Source organism: Mytilus californianus, unplaced genomic scaffold, assembly GCF_021869535.1.
Source record: "Mytilus californianus isolate M0D057914Y unplaced genomic scaffold, xbMytCali1.0.p SCAF_3, whole genome shotgun sequence".
Classification (NCBI taxonomy): Eukaryota; Metazoa; Mollusca; class Bivalvia; order Mytilida; family Mytilidae; genus Mytilus; species Mytilus californianus.
This window is the reverse complement of record NW_026262679.1, coordinates 93,996,178-94,014,873: the sequence shown is the minus strand read 5'-3', so window position 1 is coordinate 94,014,873 and position 18,696 is coordinate 93,996,178. Positions and strand designations below refer to the sequence as shown.

General features: G+C 33.5%; 1 protein-coding gene across 2 annotated transcripts in view; it reads right to left on the bottom strand.

The window, feature by feature from the left end:
• The window catches only part of LOC127735472 (Kv channel-interacting protein 4-like), a 219,095-nt gene that overhangs the window by 160,655 nt on the left and 39,744 nt on the right, over positions 1–18,696 (bottom strand). The window contains exons 1-2 of one of the 2 annotated variants that reach the window (XM_052245638.1): positions 14,999–15,235; positions 14,785–14,907 (exon numbers count right to left, since the gene is read on the bottom strand). In XM_052245638.1, the coding sequence (XP_052101598.1) occupies positions 14,785–14,907; positions 14,999–15,020 (145 nt within the window). In that variant the 5' untranslated portion in view covers positions 15,021–15,235. Of the gene's footprint in view, positions 1–14,784; positions 14,908–14,998; positions 15,236–18,696 lie in introns of those variants that run through there. The other variant, XM_052245637.1, reaches the window with a different exon arrangement.

The following is an 18,696-nucleotide window of genomic DNA, read 5'->3' as shown; positions in this document are numbered from 1 at the left end:
ATCCGAAAGGGCGCTTTATGCAGTCGATCCTAAGGTTGTGTTAAAATTACATGAGAATAGGTTCAAGCAACGTTGAGTTATCGAAAGTGTTAGGGTGCAATAAACAGTTTCGTATAAAATACTAAAAATAGCCATGGCGGGAAATCCCTTTTTATTTACATAATTGATGAAAAAGTATCATGTTTTTTTATTTGAAAGTATAATTTTAAGATTCTTTACGAGTGAGAATTGGATACCGCTTGATATCAACACCAGTTATTTAATTTCATTATAATGATAAACGAGCATATGTGAGAGGATTGAGAATTGGATATCAAGCGATATCTAGTTCTCATTAATTGTTAAATTTATTTTCCTAATGGTAAATATACTCCTTATGTAAATAAGATAATTCGCGAAAAATTGTTTTTGTCAAAAGTCCTATTTTTGTGTCCAACATTAAAATCAGACGTTTTCAAGCTTTTTGTAGGCATCAGAATAGAATCAAATTTGACAAAAAGAATATTTTCAGATGAAACCTGACAAAGCTCTGTACATTATTGAAGAAATCACAAATCTCTGTTGCCGAGGGGAAAAGTAGTACGTTGTGACCTTTGAAAATAACCATTGACCTAACGAACAGGCAATGGGAACATCGCACTGTCGTAACAGAAGGATAGACCAACCACATTTCAGCATTTTTCGATTTAATTATACATATCTCAATCCGTTCAGTGTTACAAGAAACATATCTCTTCAGGCTTTTCTTCTGGCCACAAACAAAAGAGAAATGGTTCTATTCTTAATGGAATTGAAATGAAACTTTTAATTCAAACTTTTTTTCTGGTTAGGAGCCGTGTTTCCGATATTGCCGACATAATATAACTGCTGTCACCTTGAATTGAGCCTGTCAAGAATTTAACGAAAATAACAGGATTTTACAAATTCACTCCCTCGTTCCTCTGCTTGTACATTGTGAACATAACTTTATGTTTTCTCTTTCTTTTGTTTTTTTAAGTGATTTGAACATGCTTTTTTTATCATTTTGTGCTTATACCTTCAATAATGTTCTTTTAATATACGGTAACCGTATATTTAATCCATAATGGCAACAAACAGTTAATTTGTCTTCACTTTGATAATGGGAATAATGATGATGATGATGCGAACTTGTAAAGCGATAGAATATACCCAAATTAGTGTGGTATAGACTGAAATATAGCTTTAGGTATTGCAGTAAAGTAATTTAATTTCTATTTAAATAATAAATACAAGTCTTTCAAATGTTCATTCAGAAGAAATATTGTCATGTCAGATATAAAAAAAAAACGAATATCAGAAGAAGACGTTTGCAAAATTAGGGAACGAGGGAATGTTGAAATATCTGATGAATGTTTTAGAGTAGCTTGTATTTTCTCATAGTGTCGTAATTGTCCATCGAATTACTGTTGTTAAACGAGTTAAGCAAATGATTGAAAACAGAAAAGTGACAGCGAACCAATTAAATAATGGTTGCCGCGTGAAAAATTGCGCTTTCTGATCGATCGTATATTCTAAGGTTCGATTACATACCTAAAAGAAGATCATTAGAGAAACGCAGCATAACGGTCCTACTGGAGTTCAGGAGTTGAACGACCAACAAAACCAAGGCATCATTTATTTACATATTAATTCAACCTTGAGATGACAAGATGAAATTAATACCTTATACCCATGGCATACGGGTTGAATAGCGATTGACGGTTTTCATCTTTAAGATTGTTTAGCTTTAAACAGAAAACTGTCCGTTTGAAATTAATCTGTCGCCTGGGAGAAGTTTGTTTTGCTTGACGTTTATTAGAAATATGAGAAAAACATATGCATTTAACAGCCAAAATATTTATTTTAACGCCATGTGGGTTCGTGTGTGACATTTTGAACATATATAATAAAGTTAAAATACATATAAACTAAATTATAAACAGGCCAGAAAATGTTATTCTGATAACACATTGCTCCCTTTTACAGACATTCGAGGACAGCGCAATACATATTGTAAATGGTATGAAAACCATATTTATAATCTATATTTATAATGCATACATATACAGTACAGATAGACATAAAATGAATAAGCACTATTCGGATTGATGGACATGCGGAAACGCAATCTGTTTAGCAAAGCCTGTCGCGATGATGAGCATTTCTTCAATACATAAAGTATATGTATATACATTAGTTTAAATGTCCAGTCTTAATCAATTTGAAACTTATTTTATCAAACGTCTTATCGTGTTATATACAATGTACATGCAATGCCTCAGACGCCATATGCCCCCTACTTCGTGCTTATGTATCATTAACTGTTTAAAGGAACAATAATGTACTTCAAGTTGTGATAAAAATGAGTATGTAACTGATAAGCGAAATAAAAAACCATGCAAGAAGACGTATAGTAAAAAAATCGATACAAAAGAACACTTCCACGAGCAAATTAGATAAATGAAAGATTTACTTCATTAGATATCGAAAAAGTATGAGGTAATTCTGCAAGTCGAACAATTCTTTAATATCATGGTGGTTCAGTTTTGCTGTCGAAGCAACACTGAGTGAAACAGTAAATATAAGATATATGATGTCTGACTGTGATGGTCATTTCTATCCATAATGATCAATCTGATGAAACTGTTAAGCACGTAAAATGAAATATTATTTGTACATTCCCAATTCTAATGAGCGTACTCCCGAAGAAAAAATATAAGAAGGCATATATAAAACCAAAAATGTTAGAAGGCATATATAAGCATTTTTTTGAAAGAAAAAATATTGCAGGGGTAACTTAACATGGAGAGAGCGTGGTAACTTTCCTAACTTCTAACAAGGGGCATATGATATCTTGATTCTGACCAAACTTGACTATGAACAGAGAAAGCCCCCATCCTTTCCACAGACACACACGGGTTTCATTGACGAACGGGAAGTCGAGGTAACCGTAATGCTAGTATACCTAAGTAAACTTTATTATTGGATCGTCTAGAACTGGCGATACAACACACAAACATGAAAAGGTTCAAAATAATGTAATTGCATCTAATTCTTAAATATCTTTAACCTCAATACTTGCGCAGATCTTAAAATCATTTCTGATCTGTTGTCCTACACTTTTCACGTACAGCTAAATTAAATACTTATTGTGAAAGCCCCGAACAACATTGTTTTCACTCATGAACATAACTATGACAATTTCTTTTATCTGCTCTCCAAGTACCCATGGGGTTTGTAATCAAATTTGGAATAATTATAATTTTCCTACAGATAAAGATAAATATTTTTGTTGGAATGATCTCAAAGACAATTAAGCATTAATTACTGGCACCACGCACACTACAGACCAACACATCATCAAGGATCAAGTACAGATTAATGAATCTTTCCATATAAAGTATGTATTATCAGTTTTAGAACCCCGAATTGTAAAAATGATAGAAAAAAATGGATACCTGTATGGATCTCAAACAGAATGGCTCTACAAAGCGTGCAATCGGGATGAAAGGCAGCAGGAATTCTTTCAGACTGTCACCGGTATGTTAGAAATGGGCAGAAATCTTGCCTTGCAAAGGAAACCGACGAGCCCCGCATAGAGTTGTTTCAATGTTTGAATGTGCAGACAGCGTTACACTATCCTTACACGAGGCATCGGTACTAAAATATCATTCCGACAGCGTGTGGTTGTATATATTAATACATCCAGTACGCCTTTGTGGGTTAATCGTTCCTCTCAGAGTGGTTGTGTATTAATACATCCAGTACACCTTTGCGGATTAATCGTTACCTCTCAGAGTGGTTGTGTATTAATACATCCAGTACACCTTTGTGGGTTAATCGTATCTCTCAAAGTGGTTGTGTATTAATACACCCAGTACACCTATGTGAGTTAATCGTTACCTCTCAGAGTGGTTGTGTATTAATACATCAAGTATACCCCTGTGGGTTAATCGTACCCCTCAGAGTGGTTGTGTATTAATACATCCAGTACACCTATGCCAGTTAATCGTTACCTCTCAGAGTGGTTGTGTATTAATACATCAAGTATACCTCTGTGGGTTAATCGTACCTCTCAGAGTGGTTGTGTATTAATACATCCAGTACACCTTTGTGGGTTAATCGTATCTCTCAAAGTGGTTGTGTATTAATACACCCAGTACACCTATGTGAGTTAATCGTTACCTCTCAGAGTGGTTGTGTATTAATACATCAAGTATACCCCTGTGGGTTAATCGTACCCCTCAGAGTGGTTGTGTATTAATACATCCAGTACACCTATGCGAGTTAATCGTTACCTCTCAGAGTGGTTGTGTATTAATACATCAAGTATACCTCTGTGGGTTAATCGTACCTCTCAGAGTGGTTGTGTTTTAATACATCCAGTACACCTTTGTGGGTTAATCGTATCTCTCAAAGTGATTGTGTATTAATACACCCAGTACACCTATGTGAGTTAATCGTTACCTCTCAGAGTGGTTGTGTATTAATACATCTAGTATACCATTGTGGGTTAATCGTATCTCTCAAAGTGGTTGTGTATTAATACACCCAGTACACCTTTGTATGTTAATCGTTCCTCTCAGAGTGGTTGTGTATTAATACATCCAGTACACCTTTGCGGGTTAATCGTTACCTCTCAGAGTGGTTGTGTATTAATACATCAAGTATACCTCTGTGGGTTAATCGTACCTCTCAGAGTGGTTGTGTATTAATACATCCAGTACACCTTTGTGGGTTAATCGTATCTCTCAAAGTGGTTGTGTATTAATACACCCAGTACACCTTTGTATGTTAATCGTTCCTCTCAGAGTGGTTGTGTATTAATACATCCAGTACACCTTTGCGGGTTAATCGTTACCTCTCAGAGTGGTTGTGTATTAATACATCAAGTATACCTCTGTGGGTTAATCGTACCTCTCAGAGTGGTTGTGTATTAATACATCCAGTACACCTTTGTGGGTTAATCGTATCTCTCAAAGTGGTTGTGTATTAATACACCCAGTACACCTATATATGTGAGTTAATCGTTACCTCTCAGAGTGGTTGTGTATTAATACATCAAGTATACCCCTGTGGGTTAATCGTACCCCTCAGAGTGGTTGTGTATTAATACATCCAGTACACCTTTGTGAGTTAATCGTTACCTCTCAGAGTGGTTGTGTATTAATACATCAAGTATACCTCTGTGGGTTAATCGTACCTCTCAGAGTGGTTGTGTTTTAATACATCCAGTACACCTTTGTGGGTTAATCGTATCTCTCAAAGTGGTTGTGTATTAAAACACCCAGTACACCTTTGTGGGATAATCGTACCTCTCAGATACATAGCCTAAGAAACTACTATAAAGCAATCTTAAAAATACAGTATATTGAATAGGCTTCATCGCAAAAATCTTTAGACTTGTGTATATATTGCTTTTTGCTTAATGTCCAGCGGTAAATATTCTTGTAATTACAAGGCGAGTCGCCCCAAGACTTCAATTAAACTCAGTGTGTTCAAAGGATACAATGAAATCATACCAAATATTGTTATCACTATATGGTAAATATTGAACTGTACATATAATCGATGATATAATTTGTAGGTTCTTTTTTTCCACCTTAAAGTATCAAACAATTTGATGAATTAGTTTATCAGTAATATTTATTGTATATTTCCAATATGGAAACTGACGAGGCAATAAACGAATCCAAATCAATTTTTTGCCGTTGAAAATCATTTGATTTATTGAAACCCGGTAATCAACAGAAATTGCTTTCACGATAGACTTAGAAAATAAATATGTCGACTGTTACCAAGGACCCAAAAGTAACTAATCATAAATCATAGAAGAAGAATAAAAGGAAGAAAAGAAATATCCCCAAATTTTATCGGCATGAATAGGCGGTCGATGCTTTTTGTGAAAATATGCGATAACATATGGATCTCTCCAAGTGTTAAGTTTATGAGACTTCCAAAGGCTGTAATGAAGAAAAAAGGCCATAGAATAATTAGGTATTAGAACCGATTAATCATTCTGTCAAAGGAGCCAAGTGTGGTCTGAAAGGGAAGAGTAATGTATGTCAAATTTAAATATACCAGTTATCCGAAAATGAGATAGATCGATACAACAACAAACAGAGAACTAGTAAATCTTCATGCAGCTGTAAGTGTTTAGAGTGGTCGGCGCTGGAATGCGAGACGTTCATAAAAATAAGATGTGGGTAGAACCAAGTTATTAATAATAATATGTTCCCGCTATAGTTTTAAACAAATTTATACCTTAAAAATTGTATTTCATTTCAATATTTTGTACTTCATTGTATACTATAAATGTTTTATTTTTTGCATAATAACTAGAAAACTAAACATTCGGCAATAATGTTTGGGTTTTTGTTGCTCATATTTCGTTTTTGTTTCAATTTTGTGGACCTTTCTTTGTCTACTTGTCCATTTCTATTGGGTAAGATGCTGTTCCTGCCTGTTCCCTCTATTTCTTAACCCCTTTTAAGTGGTCGTCGGTATATAATCTTTAAAAATATTCAAATGACGGAAACCATTTTTTTAAATGATAAAATACTTAGTGTTGAATACAAATTGATAATTTTTACTGAAAATAGTATAGACGACACATTAACTTTTCTTCAGGAATTCCTATTATAATCCAGACATTATCTTGACAATATTGTCTTTCTCGTCTTGTAAAAAAGTGATATAAGTGCCGATCATTGAGTTAATATATATCCTATTCTTTGGCAAATAACGCATGACATCTTGATGCAAGCTGACTCGAAGTTAAAATTACAATTTGACGTAAAATCTATAACACAGACGTGATGATATTCTTGTAATTATCATTTTCATTTTTACGTCACTAATTTTTGGCACTATTTGATTTTTTTTAATAGAACATCAGCATTATGTCATGCAAGATTTAATTAGCAGTATGAGAAAATCAAAATATATCTAAGGGTAGAGATTTTGGCAGCGTACCACAAATCGAATTTATTTCTCCACAAGACAGATACTCAATGATCAGATGACAGTAAGTAAACCAATTGATTGTATGATTGATTGATTGATGAATTTTTAACGTTTCGTCAGCTCAAAAAGACTTTATCAACCGTGTGACAAGATTAACCCCTTAATAAGGAAGACTATGCGGCTTCTAACAGCAACCTATCAAATCTCTTAATTCTAACCGGACACTATACGTGTAGTAACTTCATACTAAAATAGCTTTCATATACATGTAAGCAAGAAAAATTATGTATCATACTTAAACAATGTATAATATTTGTTTTGATTTGAGACTATCTCCCTGATAGGAAACCAATGAAAACATTTTGACGAATAAAATAGCCATTAATCATGAACATATCGGGGTGTTCTTGCTGGTCAAAAATAAAAATAAAAATATTACTAGGATTTAAATTAAGAGTATAATAAGCTAAAATTATCACAACATAAAGACCATCTGTTACCCTAGCTTCCACACGTGTTGAATTATTAATAATTTATTAATTCTATAAAATGTTTGTAGTTCATGAAGAAGCTTTGCAATATAGGAAAAATATAAATTTATGTGTACTATATTGATTTTTTCCCCAAAAGATCGAATAGTATTCTGAAAGAGAATGTGCATCTTTGGCCTTTGTACAATGGTTTACGTATACACAAAACTGAGAGTGAATAAAAGTGTGTAGTGTGTATGGCAGGCACATGAGGTATATTTATTATCCTTCTTAGAATCCAGGAATTTAGGTACAAAATTGTATAAAATAACTATACAAAAAACTTCCATTTCTTCAAAATAATATATAAAAAATACAAACTATATGTATGCATCTTTTTTATCATATATTTATTATTCCCCAAGCGTAATCCGGGGTATAGAAATATGTCCTGGTTTCTCCGTCAGAGGGGTACGACTTCCCGCGAATGATGACCGTTTGGATGTACCGGGGCGTGTTTTATTGGTCTCTTCTGTACATCTCCAGAATGTCTTCTGGTGAAGAGTAAAAAAAAAAAAATTTGGACCTCTTCTGGAGATATTTTGTAGAAGAAGCAATAAAACAAAAAATCAATTTGCCGTCGAATATAACAGAATTTTTTTTTATGTTGGATGACACAAATGAAGTTTACGATGATTTATTAGAGCATTAAGATACGTCAGTTCCGATTCGGTATTATATACATGACTGTAATAGTCTGCTTTGTTTTGGCATTGATGTGATTATACAACAAGTGTAAAAACAAAGAAAATTGGTTGGAAGAAATCGCTGTGTTCAAGAATTTTTTTCTTTATGCTTCCCTAACTCAATTTTGCTACACAAATCCGGCTGAAATCCCCGACCATTTGATTTTCAGGAATAATCTTAAACTGTACAAGAATTTGTCTATCATATAATGTTTGTCTGGTATATGATCGAAAAGGACATCTTGTATATCAGCATTTTTTTAAAGTAACCAAACTGGATTAATTTTGTATAAAAAGCAAAGATATCGCAGAGGTCTCAAAATCTTTTTCCCTGGTGGTCCTTGAAGAAAATCTGCTGGTCCAAACTATTATTTCTATTGCAAATTTTCGATGGGCAAAACGACCTATTTCGAAAACCTTATTTGTATATACACGACTTTTGTATACAAGGTGTACAACGTCATGGCGTTTCTCACTGTTTATGACTAAATCCGTTGGTTGTGTACTGATTGATACTTTAGTCTGGGAGAATAAGATTTATTTCAGTGTAAGTTGTAATTAGCTTTGGACAAACCTTCAGTGACTGCAAATACTCTTATTGCGGTGCTTTGTGTCTATTGTCTAAATGTTAGTTGTTTTATGTGTCGTACCTATCTTTTGAGTTAATCTCATTGCAACTGATTTTTACAGTTTGTTCTTATGTTGTACTGTTACACCACTGTCCCAGTTTAGGGGAGGGTTGAGCGCTCACAAACATGTTTAACCCTGCCATATTCTTTATGTGCATGTCCCAAGGAGCCTGTAGTTCAGTGATTCTCGATGGTTCATGCCTGTTGACTCATATTTGATTTTTTGTAAATTGTTTTGTTATATATAATTAGGCCGTTAGTTTTTTCGTTTGAATTGTTTCACATTTTTCATGTCGGAGCCTTTTATAGCTGACTATACAGTATGGTTTTTTTGCCAATATTTATCCAGCTTATCGTCCCTACAGGGATGTCCAGGACTCCTACTAATGCTGCCAAAACGTTTATCACACAGCTCGCATTCTATTATATCTGCATTCATAAATTTATTAATGTCATTTATACTAAGCGACGCCATGTTTGTTATGTGCCTCTGCCGTCTACACTACTGAAGACATTCTGGAGATGTACAGAAGAGACCAATAAAACACGCCCCTAGACTTATAAATATGCAACCACTTCCGATCGAAATGGGGACCTTGTGAAGGGGGAGAGCTCCATGCTCTCTGTCCGTTAACGATCTCTTGCAGCAACTCCTTGAGGGGTCAGTAGGTGACCTACAAGGTAATATTTCTGCCCAATGTCCAACATACGCTTATTTTCTGTTGGCAGTCGAAATTCCCAACCTTTATCCGTGTCGACCCATTCATCAGAACATATCCACTTTATGAATTGGTAATTTGTTCTCGTCCTGATTATGCATTAAATATTTGCCACTGTACAGTAAGCAAACAATAGTCGACAAATCAATCATGTTTATAAGGACAAATAGAATTCTTCAAATTCCTTAATTGTAATATAATTTAATTACAGAAGGAATTCATAGACATGTCACTGTTTCTATAGGTCTCAAACAATAAGTTACAACATTTCATGTATTCTATTATTACGTGTAATTGTATGGTGCAGCTATGAAAGGCTACAATACTAGCCCTGCATTTACAGTGTTTACAAAAATGACATTGTATTTTGGATAGTACATTTTTTTAACAGAAATATATATTTTAAAAAGAGGAGATGCAAATGGAGTCTTTTAAACAGAGTTTTTATTTTTTTGAATTCAGTGATTAATAAATACTTTTGGGAAGGGCGAACTGTTAAAAAAATATCCCGGATGACAAAACAAATGATACAACAAATGCATTTTTCAAAGTTTCCAGCCAGCATAATTTAGCAAGTTACTGTACAAATGTTGACTTTTCCAAACAGTGTTCATTATGTTTTGCTGATTTTTTTATCGTCAATATAAAAATATACTATACTGTTCTTTTTTTCCTATGTTGAGGCATATGATAGAAAGATTGCATATCGGATGTATTACATTTGGCGTCTGACGTCGTTAAACTACTTGAGAACCACTTGAAAGGATCAATATATTAAACTGCTATTTTTCTCTATTGTTGAAGCATATAATAAAAAGATCATAACATGTCATTTTCCATATCAGATGTATTATCAGGCCTCTGCCAATATCAGCCCTCGAGCATTCGGCTCTTGGGCTGATATTGAACCTTTGGCTGATAATACATCCGATATGAAAAATGCCATGTTATAATCTGATAATATCCCGTGTTCTTCTTTAATATATAAACATTCTGAATTAAACAAAAAATATATTAAGACAACAATATGGCTTGTATAAAGTTAAGATACTCGCTAAATGAACAGAATTAAGCATGGAATTGTAAGTTTATTTTTATATGTTCCGGATACGTATTAGTAATCAATCTACATGGAAATCGACAAATAGGTTAATTACACCAACAATAACATGCAATAATTACAACTCGTGGGAGTGATAAGAAAACAATCGCTACACAGCTGGAAATAATTAGCTTAAGCTTTTAGTATAAGCAGAAGATTCCGAAAGGTATTGACAGAAAAAACATAACTGCACGAATGCTACTCGCATGACAGCTGTCGTCAAGTGTTGACAGTTGTGTATACATGTAGTTGTGTGCATTACATATGATTGTTCTCAGCAATATTCATAGTGTTTGAAGGACAGTTTTAACTTCTTTTATCCCTTTAAATGTGCATGTGCGTTGATTAATTTAATAATAACTTTTCAACGTCTATATGGGTAAAAATAATAAAACATCTGATGGATCTTTTCAAAGAATCATTATCTTGATACTGTGGTCGAAACTTGGCTTATGAACCTCTTGGGCTTGAGGGGATTTTATAAACATACTGTCAATTGGAAGATAATACATATCATTGTCAGAGGAACAGAATACTAGTAACCTGAAATGTTTGCAACAAAATCTTATTCCATATTCAAACAGTGATTGATACCCATTCCTTTGACATTTTAAAAAGGCCAACTTAAGGAAGAAAAAACGGAGTTGTTTTTCTTGTTTGAAAAAAAAAATAATTAGAAATCGCATCCTAAATTTAAATGCAGCAACATTTCTAAAGTTTTGTCGTCTAATATGTTGCTATTGCTCTCGACTGATTTTTTGTGCATTTTCTGCGTATCTTTTGTTATTCCACAAATCAAGATAAAAAAGGGGGTGAATATTAAACAATGAATTCGTAAAAACCGCCACGTTTTATTGGTCCTGTTCAAAGTAAGGAACCTCGTCGGGGTTACGAGATCGAAATTCGGAATCCGGCCATGAAATATCCTCCTCACACAGACTTGCTATCTCTCCTGAAATTGTTATGAATTGCAAATAAATACAATTATAATTTACTTTTGTATACTGTTGGGATATATAGGTACGCGTCTATGCAGTAGGTAATTACAGTAGTTCTTGAATATTGAGGGGGGAAATACAGTTTAAAACCGCCACGTATTAATGGGCCTTTTCAAAGGAACCTCGTCAGGGGATACAAGATCGAAATTCGGAATCCGGCATTGATACGATGCATATCCTCCCTATCTAGGCTAGCTCCATCCCTCTGAAGGTGTATGAAATTGATATTGCAGCGATTGATAATTTTTGTTTTATTGTCGTGGATCATTCCCGAACGATTTTTTTCCCGCTTTTATACATGATATTACATTTCCAAGATAGACCATCTTCTTGCATTAAATCTTTTAGTGACAATGTTTGGACTACATGCGTAAATTAAAAAAAAGATATAAGACTTGGGCGATAATGGTTCGACATTTTTAGCTCACTAATTACTAAAGCTCTGTCTTCAAAGAAAGCAGACCATTATTTTATTTCTCAATGTCTTTTATCATTATAAACAAGGGTAACCCATAAATTATTGGCAACCATTTAATACATATTTCTACATGAAAGAAAATGTTAGTCTGCAAATTTTGTATCGATGCTTTTATAAACATGTGCATTTCCCTTACAACATGTCAGTCATCCATTTTTGTATGTTTGAGATCTATGAATACCTATGTGATTATTGTATTTAAAGGTTTAAATGTACCTAGGAAAATAAATAACATTTCATGAACTTAGTGCGTCTGAAGGGCTTTTCTGAATTTACCGTCATCAGGGACGCTCAAACTCAATAATTTTGAAATCCCCGGATGTACAAATACTTGAATTGAAGTTTGATGTATTGATATATATACTAATGAAAGCTATATTTTATGTACCCTAGCGGTTTAGGGTCCTGGAAACAGTGCAGGCGGTGTTGCTACGATGTCTCAGATGCAACAGTTCGAATCCCGCTGAGGGAAGAAAAAAAAATTACTAACGCAAATTTGCAGATCTAACATTGCTGGCCTAAATTTGAGACGAAGTATATACATGTATAAGTTATGGTGTTAGCCCTGTATAACCATATAGGTTAACCGAAGGAGAACGTCTGTCGTAAAGTTGTCATATATTTAGACGCACTTACATGTCTTGTATATCAATCCTTCTGATCTTTTCACGAAAGCTTTGTTTTGCTCTTTTTATATTTTCCACCCTTTTTCGTTTAAATATTGATTGTGTTATATAGAAGAGAAATAGTAGACATTGCATAACTTAACAGCTTATATATATATATATATAATTTAGATCTCTAGCATCGAGCATAAGCACGATTTTATATATTTGTTCATTATATATTTTTAGTGTTTAGGGACGGACGTACGGAATTTGATGTAGTTCTTTCTTAATAACGTCCTTGGACTCGATTAAAATTATAATATCAGTATTGATATGAAGTTATATTAGTATAAAACAAACACTAAGTGTTAGAGACATTAAGTAAGTTTCAATGTAGTTTACATATATTTGACCTAACTTATAAGTTAGAATGAGTATGGAAAACATCCTTTATTTTGTTTAAATTTAAAAAAAGTAATTTACTGCATTTCGAATGCTCAAATGATTAAAGTTCACTAAATATATTTCTTTAAGCAGTCGAATCGGAAAGGAGCATCTCTGCCTAACCGACTACAGACGTGTAATGGAAATCCCTGACCATTCTATGGAGTAAGAAATGGTTGAACTTCATTTATTTACTGATATGGTTTCAATGTCCATGCGAATTACATGTTACATGTTTTCATTCCGCAGAATTATTGGGGTAGTTTTTGTCTTTCCATAGCACCAACTGTTGGCACAATACGGAAAACTTCTTTCTATTTTCTAAATTGGGTTCAATGTTTTGCTTCATTTTGAAGTTTCAATATTTTTAATGATTGCATAAACATTCACTTGAAATTTTCTGGTATATTTTCTCTCCGGTATTTTGAGTGAATTAAAAATACATTTACCACATGGAAATTACTTGACACGATCAACTCTTTTCAAGTTCTATCTTAAAAGTTAAAAAAAAAAACAGCTCGACTTGAAGATCCTAGACTCATTAAAAGTAAACATTTCACTGGATAAGCGTTTCAGTTTCTTTGGAGTCTATAGTTTTGCATGCATTCAAATGCAAATATAAATTAAAGTTTAATAAAAAATGAGATTTTGGTTTTTACTAAAAAAGATCAAAGTAAAAATTCGAAATATTGCAATATTTGACCCAATAAAGACAACACAATGGACATTTTCAGCATAAATTAGATTGATTTTAATCACAACAATTGTTTATACATACTGCTTCAAACTTGAACCATAAAATTCCAACTATTATACACACGGACACGTATGTGTGCAGGTAGCGAAACAACAAACACATTTTTTTCTAAAATTATATGTACATGTTAATCGCTAAAAGTTGAAAAAAAAACTCCTCTGAACAAGGTGGAGACAAAATTCAGGCTTATTCCATATTGAGTATTTATGCTTAATCTACATGTATGCTTGTTGATTTGAAAAAAAAGTCTCAAAATCTTCAGAAAGATGATAAACATGGGATATATGTGAAAGACAAAAGAGAGGAAGAGGGAAGCAAAGGAATTTTCAAACTCATGAGACGAAGACAGACTGACAACGCCATGGCAAAACAAAACGACGAAAAGACAAGCAACAGTCTACAAAACTCAACATAGAAAACTAGACTGAGCAACATGAGCCCATCAAAAACCCGAGGATCTCAGATGATCCGCAATGTTAGAAATAATGTATTATATTCTTTTTATAAATTATCATAGATATTATTTTTAACCTAAATTATGAACTCTCTTTTGAAAATACATGTGTAAAAAAATAGCTATTTAATTGCATATTTTTAAAGTTCAGCCACATTTCTGTCTGGAATATAAAAATCATATTGATGCAAACTGGATTTATTTTACTTACATCTGACATTCGTTAGGCGTATATCGGCCAGGTATGACGATATCTTATAATTATTGGTTGATGCAAGTTGCTAATATTATGCAATTAATGTATTTATATCATTATTTGACCTTATAACCTTGTTGCAGATTGATGCTGTATTAGATGCAAATTGATTTTACATAAAACTGTGCATGCAAAAGTTAAAACATCAATTTCCTACCTGAATGCAGGGAATTCGCTGAATGAAGTCTTTTTCTTGATCTTGTGCTGTGAGATCGTTGTATTCGAACAGAATTTTTATTTCCTGGTCGCCGAATCTTTAGTTTTCTTAAAGCTTGACCCACTGAAATTGAAATATATCCTTTTTCATTTTTTGTTCACAGTTTTATATAATGTTTCCATGGAAATAACACAAACAAACGATAACTACTTACTTCTCTGTTGAATCTTGGACATGATTAGTCTTCGATCATTTGAAAGTCATTTCCGAGGTAACAAGGTAATAGTATTTTACACGTGCGGCGTACACAACAATCTGGTGTATTGGCAAACAAAATAAACAAATCTACCTGTGGTTCCACCTTACTGACACAAAAACTTGGCAAATACACGCAAGAGTTAGTAGCAGCAGTAAGCTATATTAGATCCATGCCAAAAGTTTATTGGAATTTGTCGATCGGAACTTAGAAAGTGAAGAATATATTAATCATGTTAATATTTGTCGATTTTATTTAAACAGTATTTACAATTTTCCTCCAAAAGAAGACAGGCATCAAGTGAAACTAAAATTGATTTTCGGTATTTGCATAAAACATTTCATTAGCAATTAATCAATTTTTATCAGAATTATTTCCCTGCTTGCACCCCAAATCGATCAAAAAACTCTCAAGCACTGACGTATTTAGAATACAGTATATATAGATATAGATATAAATCGTTCTGAATTGATTACTAAAATGCTACTCATTTCTCCGGAGGTTTACGTTAGAATACACTTTCCTCTTCTCGAGCAAGAAAAATACCAAACAACCGATCAATGGAAGACGATGCGTTCTGAATACACCGAACACTTCAATCGGTCTTAATTAAGTGTGAGTTGTTCTTTTAGTCAAGGAAATATCTCTGGTGAAAAAAATTCCTATTACAGAATTTGCGTGACGTAATTTCTCTGCTTAAGTAAAGTCAGGTCAACTGTCTGTTAATAATGTGCTGTGGGAATCGTTAATTCTTCTTATATAGAAAAATGTCATAGTTTCCCGTATTTCAAAGATTTAATTTTTTTTTCAATGTTTACGAGTATGGGACTGAAGTCTATATAGGGAAACATAAAAACCACACACAAACAATTTACTTTTTTACTCGGTTACACACATTTGGTGACCTTTCATTGGTAAGAAATCTAATCCATTTTTAGATTTATATTTTGTGTCTATCATTTGGTTTCGATCTTTGCAGGGTCAAACAAAATCTGGTATTTACTATTTTCAAATTCATTGTTTTTTTTTCTCAGTTGTACCAATAATGGTAAAGTTTCACCCTGGAGCGCACAATGTATACATTATTTGCACATTTTTATACCTTTTACAAAGCTTTTTGCTGACTGAAAAATATCTAAAGGCAAAAACTTGAAATCAATATCAGTGATGAATTTGTACAGTTATCCAGTAATAACCTATTCTGTCAACAGAAAACTTTGAAATATTTTTGTTTTTATAGTAAATGAACGTTTTCCCCTGGTGATAATAAAAGCCACGTTAATAACTTGTGTACAAAATAAGAAAATAAAATAACGGAAATTCAGATAATTCATAAAATTTTGACATTTCATGACAAACACATATTCAAATCAAACAGATATTCCTTTACAATAAATCGATTAAGGGCCTTGGTAAACCTAGTTGGGCAATCAATGAGTAGACAATACATATTAACGTATCATGCCGAGTTCAGTGCAATAGACCTGTGCTTATAAAAAAACATTCAGAGGTCTTAACCCAAACAAAAGAGAAGCCAAAACTATAAAAACATCTGAATGCACCAAACTCAAAACGAGGCAAAACATCAGAGCCAAAGTGTGTAAGGTCAACTTTCTGTATAAGGATACAACTCAAGTTAGAATACAACATTACAACGGACAATTTCTGAACAAAACGCATAACAGAGCAAACAGATTATATACGCTCGTCCGTCCACACAACATACAAAAGCAAGAGAGTGCTTTGATCGAATTTCATAAAAAAGATCATGTAGTCCGTTTTTCTCTGACTTAAGAGTTTTAAGAGTTTAAGAATGACATTCGAAATCTGATTTCCCCTTTTAAGACCGAGATTTTCAGATTATTCCTGCTTGAAACATTTTTAACGATTGAAGAAAAATAACTCCAATCCAAAACAAACAAACAAACAAACAATACGACGACTACTGCAACATACATGAGTAATACAATGACTTACATTATATCCAGTCTTATTTGAAATAAAGGATATTACAGATACAGTCAAGTCTGCCTCAAATCTTGGATTACATCTCGAAATTGAGAATGAGGGTCGTTTGAGAATAAAACTATTCGACAAAAGAGACGATTTCAGCTTTCTAATTGTGAACTTTCCATTTCTATGTAGCAATATTCCAGCAGCGCCTGCATAATGAGTATATATCACTCTGTTGATACGATATTCAAGGGCTTGCGTTTCCTATTCTGATTTCCTTGATAGTGTTGCTGCTCACAAGGAAGCTATTAAACCAAGTGTTCCAAGAGGGGAAGTTGAAATCATTACTTCATGAGTTGGTTGACTGTTATGGGATATCTGTTTCACAGATGACGACAGATATGTTACAATCATCGTAACCACAATCCCGTCCTCCTTTCCCCGAATGTGACCTACCGATTAAGACTTATCACCGGGTTTTTACTTGCATGATCAACATGACGGGTACCACAAGTGGAACACGATCTACTTACCCTTCCGGATCATCCCAGGTTTTTGGCCGGTTTGGGTGTTCGTGTTGCTCAGTCTTTAGTTTTCAATGTTATGTTTTGTATACTGTTGTTTGTCTTGGTCTTGGTTTTTTCTTTTTTTTTGCCATGACATTGTCAGCTTAGTTTCGAATTATGAGTTTGAATGTCCCTTTGGTATCTTTCGCCTCTCTTTTACTAACATGTAACACCCCTTCCCCCTCCCTTCTCAACAATTTTATAATGTCATGAAGCATAAACCATTTGTAAATTCTGCAATACAAGTATTATAACAAGCTGTATTACTATGTCATCGTCACGTAAATTAGCAAAAGTTCAGGAGTGAAACGTATCGCTTTTTAGCTCTCCTGGCCAAAAGGTCAAGCGTAAGCTTTTTCCATCGCTTGCCGCCCGTTGTCCATTAACTTTTACAAAGCCTTTCAACTCTGAAAATATTGAAACAATTAGAACCAAACTTGGCCACAGTTATCCTTTGGGTATCGAGTTTTTAAAACATTTTCGTAGATTTCGCTTGCCAATCAACATGGTTTAAGTTGAAATGTGAAAATAATGATAAAATGGCCGTAATCATCAGTCAAGTGTTTAATGGAGATATTGTCCTTAAATGAAATTTTTTACCAATTTTGGCATCTTGGTGAAAACTAGAGTAGATAGATAGAAACTGTAAACATTAAACATTAAAATGATCAGCAAAATAAGAGCTAAAAAGAAGCCGGATGGTCGAAATCGTCAGTGAACTCCTTCAATGAGTTAATGCCATTCAATGATGAGTTTTGGCGTGTCAGCTTGGCTACGTATAATCGTGAAAGCTACAGTAGAAAATATGTGGCGGGAGATAACAAAGGGATATTTGAATTCCAAGAAAGTCGAAGAGACATTGGCAACACCATGGCAAAAACCGAAAAACAACGAAAAAATAAACAGCAGTAGAGATACAAAACGGTACACAGAAAACTAAAGGATGAGCAACACGAACCCTAACAAAAACTTGGGGTCGTCTCAGAAACTCATGAGGGGTTATCGGAAATTTAGAAATGATCCTGGTAAACTTATCGATCCTTTAAATAAACTTATTCTAAAAGGTTACCAATTCAACACTGTAATTAGATCATTAAATATATTTTTTTTATTGGTACTAATATTGATTTTGTTATC